Source organism: Lolium rigidum, chromosome 2 (genome assembly GCF_022539505.1).
Source record: "Lolium rigidum isolate FL_2022 chromosome 2, APGP_CSIRO_Lrig_0.1, whole genome shotgun sequence".
NCBI classification, from domain to species: domain Eukaryota; kingdom Viridiplantae; phylum Streptophyta; class Magnoliopsida; order Poales; family Poaceae; genus Lolium; species Lolium rigidum.
Genome location: NC_061509.1, coordinates 214,156,102 through 214,166,773, shown reverse-complemented (window position 1 = coordinate 214,166,773; position 10,672 = coordinate 214,156,102). Strand labels below are relative to the sequence as shown.

Below are 10,672 nucleotides of genomic sequence, written 5' to 3'. Positions count from 1 at the left end.
TATTGCAAATTATACACTGAGAAAACCAAAACTCTATTAGTGTTTGCTTATAAAATCTGCTAACCAATACCTTCAGCTCCTTGTGGGTTTGACAACTTTTCTTGTTGAAAAGTACTACAATTGATGTCTTGCACTTGGGAGTCATCAGTTGCGTGTCAAGGCTGCGCTGCTTGCTATGCAATTGCTGCTTCATGACGCCGTCTTGCGCCGCCCCATCGCCTTCTTAGCACGAGCTCCGGCTCTTGCATGTGATGCGAGCTCCAACCACGATCCGCGTTCGAGATCGACAAACGACATGGGGGGTTTAAACCTCCTCGCCGAGAAGTGGAGTTTGCCGCATGAATCGGACATCCCCGCTGGAAGTTTGGCCAGACTCCGGTGAGTCTAGCGACGATGCCTTTCTGAGAGTTCCGTCCCGCCAATAGTTTTTTTTTTCTGGTTTGCAGTTCACCGTATATCTTGACCTCCAAGCTGCAGATATTATGTTTGGAGGCCTTGTTTTACAGTTACCAGAAAAAAGTTTTACATGGCGGCCCAATTTGTGGAATCAACATTTTTCTGGATCTAATATTGCAAAGTGGCGGTTATTTTACGGTTTTTGCGGAGTATCTGACTAAGGATAGGTGTGATACTTCTTCGTCATCAAGGTTGTCATAGCCAGTTACCTACACTGACCTGGTCGAGAAGTACAATGTGGCATCGGACCCGCCGGAGAATTACTTGGACTGAGCAAATGGTTAAATAATCGCTGGTTATAGGCTTGCAGCTACAGTACAGACAGACCGAGGTGTTGATTAGCATTCTCCGGCCAATCGCCGGGCGCCCACCACCCAGCATCACACGTATTTCACGGCAGCGTGCCGGTGGCGTCGAGGCCCAAATAGACTACCCGGTACGTCGGACAGAGACGGCTCGCCGTCGCCGATGCACCGGCTCCGTTTTGAGAGCATCTCCACCTGCGCGTTCTAAATAGACGCTGGCAGTGGTACCGGTACCTTTGTTTGGGGATACCGACACAACATTCTTTATTTGGGGGAGCTACTCCCACACCGGCGCCCCCAAACATGTGGCCCCGATAGATAATTTAAATTTAAAATCTCAAACACAATCATAGAAATTCGAATAAGTCTACGAATATAAAGTTGGGCCAACACACGACCACCAAATACGAATAGGTTTTGGAATAAGAAGTTTGGGCCAACAGACAGCCACTAGATCGCCGTTTCCGGCGCAAAAAAGGGCTTTGAAGTCAAATGATCGCATGACCACACGAAGGAGGTCACGGGCGGCGCAACCTCGACGGCTTCCTTATCGGCGGCCGGCGGCAACTCCGTCGCTGCAACAGGATCCACGATCGACGGGGAAGGCATGAACGCGAACGGTGCCGGGGTAGACATGAACGCGTAAGGTGCCGGGGTAGACATGAACGCGGACGATGGCGGTGGAGACATGAACGCGGACGGTGCCGGGTAGACATGGACGGTGCCGGGGGAGACGCCGACGCAGCTCGCGCCGCCATCACCTCTTGGCCGATGCGTTCGCGGTACATCTCGTGCCACGTCCGTGCCAAGGGGTCCATCTTCTCCATGTCGGCCATCAAGATTTTCGATTCTTGAGACATTTTGGCCAATGATAGCTGCGTCGCTTCGTTGTTGGCCTTCATGGCAGCAGCGTGAGCTTCCATCTTCGCCGCCTCCACCCTCTCCCTCTCCAACTCGATCTTGGCGTCTTGCTTGTCGAGGATGGCCTTCCACACGACGGCAGCTCTATCGGCAGCTTCCTTGTTCTCCATCGAGAACGAGGTGATCATCTTCTCGATGGAGGCGTCCATGGCTGCCAATACCGGCGCCGCATTCCTGTCGGCCTTGGCCTTCTTGTTTCCAATGGGGCGCTCGGTGGAGACGCCGGCTGGATCGACCGGCCCATCTTCCCCGTCCTTCAAGAGAGTATGGAGGAGGTCGTCCCATTTCTTGCAACCTTGGAGCTTGTTGAAGCAATGCATAAACGGAAAGTCTTTGTCCTCGTGTTGGTGCTTGTACATTTCGAGGGCTTTGAGCATCTATTCATATGCAACAACATTTCGAGGGAAGCGGAAGGCGCCGCTGCCCCGAGCCGTTGAATCTGGCGAGAACGGGGCGTTGTTGTCGACCGTAATGTCGCTGTCGCCGAACTCGGGGGAGTAGCGGGCGCGGCCATCCATCTGCGAGATCGACGACGCGTCCGCGGTGTACCCCGCGCAGTAACCCGGCGACGACGGAGAGCTCGAGATGCTGTTCAGGCCGCCGCCCATGCTCAGGCACGCTTCCGCAGAGTCCACCGCTTCTCCGTCTCCCAGTCCTCCTGCGACATGGTCGCCGGCTTCTCCTTCGGCGCGACGGTGCGCGTCTTCGACGGCGCCTTCGTCGGTGCCTTCGCTGCCTTCGCCGGAGCCCTTCTCTTCGGTGGCATGGCGCGACGGCGAGGGTTTTTCGGGTTCGACGCTGGATGGGAGATTGAGCGGCTGGCGGGAGAAATGAGCGGCGGAGGGGACGAGGTTTTGGGGAGAAGATGTATATTTTGTTGGTGTGTGGCTGACAGGCGGCTGCCGATGGAGATGCTCTTACGTCCGAATCGACCTGAAAGTTTTGCGCCTGACATTATCGCACTATATTTCTCCTTATTTTGATGATGCTGGCGCCATTTTAGGAGGACATTAAAAACAAGCTTTTTTGGGAGGAAATATTTTAGTATGGCAGTATCCAGATCGGACAAGATTCACATAACATACGTAGGGCAGCCAGATTCCAGCCTTTATACGTATAGAATCTTGCATCTACTACTGCCTTCCTTTCGCGTTGTAAATGCCCGCGGATCAACAACAGGACTGACGCACGTCCAAAGAATCTGGACACATCACGCACGCACACAGCTGCGACCTGCGAGACCGCTCCATATAAACGCACCCGCGCGCCGGACCTCCGCTCCCAAAACCACGGTACAGCTCGCACAGTTTACAGCTAGCGGCCATTAAACCGGCTCACGCAATGGGCGAGATAGCGGCGGACGAGCGCGGCCTCGCCGCCGGCGCCGGCAAGGGAGCGGAAGAAGAGGAGGAGGAGACGTCCCCGATCGAGCAGGTCCGGCTGACGGTGCCGAACGGCGACGACCCGACGCTGCCGGTGTGGACGTTCCGGATGTGGACCATCGGGCTGTTCTCCTGCGCGCTCATGAGCTTCCTCAACCAGTTCTTCTCCTACCGCACGGAGCCGCTCATCGTGACCCAGATCACGGTGCAGGTGGCGTCGCTGCCCATCGGCCACTTCATGGCCCGCGTCCTCCCGCGCCGGAGCTTCCCCGTGCCGGCCTTCCTCGGCGGCGGGGAGTGGAGCCTCAACCCGGGGCCCTTCAACATGAAGGAGCACGTGCTCATCTCCATCTTCGCCAATGCCGGATACGCCTTCGGCAACGGCAACGCCTACGCCGTCGGGATCGTCGACATCATCCGCGCATACTACTACCGCTCCATCTCTTTCCTCGCCGCGTGGCTCCTCATCATCACCACCCAGGTTGGTACCACGTTACGTCGGCGCAGTCACCGGAGTATACGCAAGAAGATGATTATTCCTGAAATTTCTCCTAATTAACGGCCATTAACTAGCCACCGCAATTAGCTCCGGCCAATCTTAATTCCGGTTTTGCCGTCAATTACTCGATCCAGGTGCTCGGCTACGGGTGGGCCGGGCTGATGCGCAAGTACGTGGTGGAGCCGGCGCACATGTGGTGGCCGACCACGCTCGTCCAGGTCTCGCTCTTCCGGTGAGCACCTCCCTCACTACTCCACTCCAGTGATCTTTGCTTTCTTGCGTTTCTTGTTATGACCGTGGATTTGGTCGGAATTTGGTTTCGCGTTCCGGAGGCCGGCGAACAAAGCGTTGCGTTCATAAAATTCCCCCCCAAGATTTCACCGCTTCTTTCTTAATTTGGCGCCCGGCTGGGTTAGTTGCTTTGTCCCCTGGCCGTTGTATCTTTCCGTTTGGCGCCTAGATAGAAACAGTAGTCGTACAGGTGTGGAAGACACTTTGTATGGTACCTTTTCCCCAAAGTTTCTCGACGATATTGATATAGAAACTCACTAAAGCTAGTGACAAAACCAGCAATAGAACCCAAAGCTCGGCCAGCTAGTTTTATAATGTTATTACTACCATCATTTTTCTAGTAACAACTTGTGCATATGCATCGTATTATCAGTCATCACCAGCCAATTCAGGTGTTAGTTAAGTGGCTTCAGATTGGAGAATCTGACCCGGCCCAGGCCATCAATTTTAAAAGAAAGGCGATGGACAAAATCTGACAAACTTGAGTACTACACCTAGCGAATTAGATGGCCTCTTTTCATTCTCGTAGTCCTTTCGACACTGACGAGACCCCACCATGAACATGGGTGATAGCATCCACAGATCCACTGATTGATATGGATGGATAGAGGAAATTGCATATACCAGTGTCAACCATTTCTCCTTTTTAGATAATTGTAGAAGTGGCAAATCTAGAGCAAAGCAAGTGTCAACCATGGGGTTAGCACACGCCCAGCACACACCAAGCAACAGATAGCTGCCAAATTTGTTGTTTTGACATTGTAATCTGATCATTACAGCGATATGCAATGAATTGCATGTAGAGTCGCTGGTTTGTGCAAAACCAAATTCAAGTCACTGGTTTGCGCAAGGTTTGCCCCAAGTGTTGCTGGTATATGCAATTTCCTCGGATGGATAAGTTGCCGCTGCTGCTGCTCTTGGAATCCCGAATTATTACGTTGCTTCGATGCCTTCTTTCAGAGAAAATAGTGCTTAGTTATGCAACTTGGGTTTTCAGTTGGTTTAGAAAACTGTCTACCCGCGCACCAAGGGCACGTTATTATTATGTTCTAAAACATGGGTTACGCTGATACAAATGCAGACACGCTGTTGCTTTTCCCAGCAACTTTGGTAAGCGTTATCTAGCCGACGGATTAGGTGTACGAGTGGTTTTAAAAAAACTGATTATGGTTATGGTTATGGGTGGAAAGATCTTGCTACCCTCCAAGGACCTAATTCATCCAAAAGCAACATGGATGTGGGGTAATGTGATTGCGGGTCACATAGACATAGTAAGGTGTGTGCTTGAATCCTGTCTTATTTTCAGGGCCCCGTTTGACAAAATGAAATGTGTGATGCTTATAGCTAGCCTGGCACCTTAATCTGGGTTATTGTTAGGTCGGATCCCTTTGTAAATAGGCTTAGTATAGTTAATTCGTTTTTCTTTTGCGGGGAGTATAGTTAATTCGTTGGAGTAGGAATTTGTACCAAAAATATACATGATTGCACATACTAAAACCACACGAATTTTCCAAGACGTCAATCAATGTAAAAAATTGTTGGGAAACAGAGTATGAACGATTTAAAAGATAATCTATGTCTCTCAAGGCTACAAATCAAACTATCCACATAGAATAAATACTTTAAGGGTCACAATTCTCCAAAGATTATACAAAGACCATTTCAATCAAAGAGGATCTCGATATTTTCTTGAACTAAAGAAGTGCAGGCCTTTTTTAGAATCAAGTGGCAGGCTTATTGGTCAAGGCTGTCTATGAACAAAAGAGTGATGTAAAACTTTGGTTTCTGGTTCACTAATCGTACGACAAACTGATATGAATCTACTATTTAGGCACAAAATCTGACAAACTACAGTACTACAGCTAGCGAGACACTGACATGCATCTCAGTTGGATGATCTCTTTTCGTTTTTCTTTTTCATAGTCCTTTCGACACTAACGATGCCGAGAGACCCTACCATGAATATGGGAGTATATCCACTGGATTGATGGATAGATAAGTTGCTGCTGCTGATTGAATCCCGAATTATTACGTCGCTCGATGCATTCTTTCAGAAGAAAATAGTGCCGAGTTGTGCAACTTGGCTTTTCAGTTGGTTTAGAATACTGTCTTTCCGCACACCAAGGGCACGTTATGTTTTAAAACACGGGTTACGCTGATGCAAATGCAGACAAGCTGTTGCTTTTCCCATCAAACTTTGGTAGGCGTTATCTAGCCGACTGATTAGGTGTACGAATGGTTGAAAGAAAACTAATTATGGTTATGGGTGGAAAGGTTTTACTCCCTTACAAAGACCTATTTTCATCCAAAAGCAACATGGGTGGGTGGATAATATGATTGCGGGTCGCATAGACATAGACACATAGTAAGGTCTGCTTGGAGAACTGAGTTCCAGCTCAGTGGCAAGGCAAGGCGAGTGCGCAGCCAGCCCACCCGGGTTCGAATCCCCATCACGCGGTAATTTCGCGGGAGGAGCGAACTTTAATCGGGTTATAATCCTAGCGTCCATCCGCGGGGAGAGTCTCATTTCTACCTAACAACGTATAGCCAAGGGAGGGATCATTCTCCCATTGGTCAACGTTTTTGTAAGGCCTGCTTGGGTCCTGTCTTATTTTCAGGGCCCGGTTTGACAAAGGATGAAATGTGTGATCTTAATCTGGGTTATTGTTAGGTCAGGTTCCTTTGAAAAGAGGCTGAGTAGATAATTCATTTGAGTAGGAATTTATACCAAAAATATATGTGATTGCACATAGTAAACCACATGGATTTTCCAAGACATCAATCAATGTAAGAATTCTTGGGAAATAGACTATAAACGAATTATAAAAGATAATCAACCTCTCACAGGGATACAAATCGAACAAACTACCACACACCACAAATACTTTAGGGATCCCAATTCTCCCAAATTATACGAAAACCAGTTGAATCAAAGAGTCTCAATATTTCCATGAACTAACAAGAAAAGAGTGGCAGGCCTTTTTGTGGAATCAAGTTGCATTGTTGCAGGCTTATTGGCCAAGGTTGTCCTTAACCAAAAGAGTGATGTCCAGCTTTGGTTTCTGGTTTACTAATCGACCGATCACATGACAGAGATATGAATCTACTAGTTAGGCCCCACCAGTCACTGCCACTTTGCCTTCTATATATGCCAAAAGTTTTGTATATATTCTCTTGATGCAGTATAGCAGCACAGAACCCTTTCTGTATGAACTAGCAAAGGAACCCCATCTTGCGCCAATTGGCACTAGTTTACTCCTCTAAACCAACCTGCAACTCACCTACCATTAACACTAACCAGTCCAGGGATATCTGACTCTAGTCAGACGACTGCCGTTTAATAATATGCCGATACCTCCACTGATACGCATCTTTTATCATCTGAAACTGAATGCCACAATCCATTTCATCAGAGAAACGAGATGCTCCCAAATATGATAGTCGCTTGTACTTACTCACTGCGTTCACTAATAGAAGATGCTTTGCCAGAATGACAGCTTGCCAAATCGTCTTATATTTAGACCAGCGGCATTCCGACGGCATCCTCCAGTTCGTTTGAGTGCAGATAGCTTTCAGAAACAGTTGGGCTGCCGCTCGTCGTCAACTTATGTTCCGGCATCTTAGACTCATGATGATCAACTCGCCATGCATACATGACAGCAACTCGTCGAGACCAAAGACTATAAGCAGTGGTAGCTTTCAAGACGGTTGGGACGTCTCGGCACATTATAGACTCCATCGAGTCCACGAATCCCCCACTGAAAAGAGACCGACGGCGACGCCGCTTGGAGGCATGGGCGGCGCGTTTCGTCCCCGTCGTCAGCGCCGGAGAGAGGAATCTCCATTTGCGGCTCCAGATTTGGCAGTCGGCCAATGCAGCCTTCGGAAGTTTGTGATGGAAAATTGGCAGCACGCGACGAGGGGTATGAATTTGTGATGTGAACGCACGCGAATTGGGGCTGCAGCGCCTAACGTGCACTGCACAGTTTTTGACTCTTTTCTTCTAGTTCTGGTAGGCCTCTTCTAGGGGAGAGGGTGACCTCTGCGATTGTTTGTTTGAAATTTGCGTGCAACTGGATGGATGGAGTAGACAATGGTGTTGCGTTATCGTGGTCCAGGACTCCAACTTGTCCAGAAAAGACGCGCGTACTTTCTCGCACATGCTTGCGCGCCATCTTTCCAGTTAAGTGAGCCGCCTGCGTGCATATCCTGACAGCGAGTACACGATCCATCGTGGCAACCAAACCAATTGGGAATCAATTGTTATCGTGTCTGGTCGTAGTGTATCATACTGCAAGGTTGTCTTACTTAACGTGGTGGTCAGCCAGGGTTAGTTCTAGCTTTTATAACCAGGGATCGATGGGTTACAGATACACAAACGTAGGAAGACTGGGAGAATGGTTTTGCAATATATGTCCACAACTTTTCATCTTGCACAAAACAGAAACTCCTATATAGAAAAAAGTTGCGCATCGGGCCGTTTTATGATTTGCATTTCTGTATGTAGAGCACCATACAATCAATGATACAACTTTCTCGCCAAAAAAAAATGACATGAACTGATGACTGATGAATTGCTTTGTTTACATGTCAGCATTTTCGAATCCATTGCATTGTGGAAGTCTTCTACACTTCATAGCATGTGTGTGTGTGTGGCACTAACAGCCCCTCTGAATGTACCAGGGCGCTGCACGAGAAGGAGGAGTTCCCCAAGGGGTCGCGGCAGATATCCCGCTCAAAGTTCTTCCTGGTGGCGCTCATCTGCAGCTTCGCGTGGTATGTCGTGCCGGGCTACCTCTTCCCGGTGCTCACCTCCGTGTCCTGGGTGTGCTGGGTCTTCTCCAAGTCCGTCACCGCGCAGCAGCTCGGCTCCGGCATGCACGGCCTGGGCCTCGGGGCATTCACGCTCGACTGGACCGCCGTCTCCTCCTTCCTCTTCAGCCCGCTCATCTCGCCCTTCTTCGCCACCGCCAACATCGCCATCGGCTACGCCTTCTTCATCTACATCATCATACCCACCGCGTACTGGGGGACCGACCTCTACCACGCCAAGACGTTCCCCATATTCTCCTCGCACCTCTTCATGTCCAACGGATCCCTCTATGATATCACCAAAATCGTGGACAGTCGGTTCCAGCTTGACAAGGTCGCGTATGGAAAGCTCGGTGTGGTAAACCTCAGCACCTTCTTTGCACTCTCTTACGGGCTCAGCTTCGCCACCATTGCCGCAACCATTTCTCACGTCGCCATCTTCTACGGGAAGTAAGAGCTCTCAACTCTGTACATGAATAGACAGACACACATGTGGTTTATGAACCTTAAAGAGACACCAATTTGCAGGGAGATCTATCAACGGTTCCAAGCTTCAAAGCAAGAGGAGCCTGACATCCACACAAGGCTGATGAGGAAGTACGACGACATACCAGCATGGTGGTTCTACTCGCTGACGGTATTGGCGCTGATAGTGTCCCTCATCCTCTGCACTGTCCTCAATGACCAGGTTCAGCTCCCATGGTGGGGCCTCATCTTCGCCTGTGGCATGGCCTTCATCTTCACCCTCCCCATAAGCATCATTAGTGCAACCACAGCCCAGGCAAGTAACTATTTCAGAATGTTCAATGTATTCTCCATTTCCCCTGCATTTGATGGTTTCTGCAAGAAAAGCTAACAAAAAATTGATGGACAGACACCTGGTCTGAATGTCATCACTGAGTATGCCATGGGGCTGATAATGCCTGGATACCCCATCGCCAATGTCTGCTTCAAGGTGTACGGATACATGAGCATGAGCCAGGCGGTTTCTTTCCTCTCAGACTTCAAGCTCGGCCACTATATGAAGATACCTCCCAGATCGATGTTCATTGTTCAGGTAATTAAACCACTAAATGTCCCCACCTTGTAAGCAAAGGAGTCACATGTAGGAAGATAACATTTACTAACCTTGGCGCTCTGTATTTACCCAGTTCGCCGGTACAATTGTGGCTGGGACAGTCAACCTCGGCGTGGCATGGTGGCTACTTGGTTCCATCCCGAACATCTGCAATGACAAGGTGCTCGCAGCAGACAGCCCATGGACATGTCCCGGTGACCGTGTCTTCTTTGATGCATCGGTTATCTGGGGCCTTGTTGGCCCGAGGCGCATTTTTGGGGCAGCTGGTAACTATGGAGCTGTCAACTGGTTCTTTCTCATCGGCGCAGCAGGCCCTGTTGTTGTGTACATCTTCCACAGGATATTCCCCAGTCAGAAGTGGATACTAATGATAAACCTGCCAGTGCTCATCGGCGCTACAGCTAACATGCCACCAGCGACATCCGTCAACTACAACGCGTGGCTGATCATTGGCACCTTCTTCAACTTCTTCGTGTTCCGGTACCGGAAGAAATGGTGGCAGAGGTACAACTACATCCTCTCCGCCGCTCTCGACGCAGGCGTCGCTTTCATGGCGGTGCTGCTGTACTTCACACTGACCATGGAGAACCGGTCAGTCACCTGGTGGGGCACAGCTGGTGAGCACTGTCCTCTGGCCACATGCCCCACCGCTAAAGGGGTAGACTTGAGTCTAGATCCAACTGAATCTAGGGTGTGCCCCGTGTTCTAAGCTAGATCTGTTTCATGCTTCAAGATAAAGCTGCAAGATTAGTCATGATTCATTCAGCTTGTGTCAGTGTCATATTATCATAGATTTCTATTGTACTCTCAAGCAAAGGAGAGAGAGGGAGAGCACAGCTCCTCCTATGTGTAAAGGTTATAGTCAGCCAAGCAAAGACAAAAACTATTAGCAGCAGTGTTATATATCAGTTCATTTGGGTAGCACAGA

General features: G+C 49.5%; 1 protein-coding gene across 1 annotated transcript; it reads left to right on the top strand.

Annotated features, from left to right (window-relative positions):
• Positions 1-2,994: 2,994 nt before the first annotated feature.
• Positions 2,995-10,665, top strand: LOC124692915 (oligopeptide transporter 4-like). Its single transcript, XM_047226358.1, has 6 exons — positions 2,995-3,545; positions 3,698-3,795; positions 8,538-9,116; positions 9,195-9,447; positions 9,541-9,723; positions 9,818-10,665. The coding sequence occupies exons 1-6, from the start codon at positions 3,024-3,026 to the stop codon at positions 10,451-10,453; spliced, it is 2,271 nt and encodes a 756-aa protein (XP_047082314.1). The 5' UTR covers positions 2,995-3,023; the 3' UTR covers positions 10,454-10,665.
• Positions 10,666-10,672: the final 7 nt, after the last annotated feature.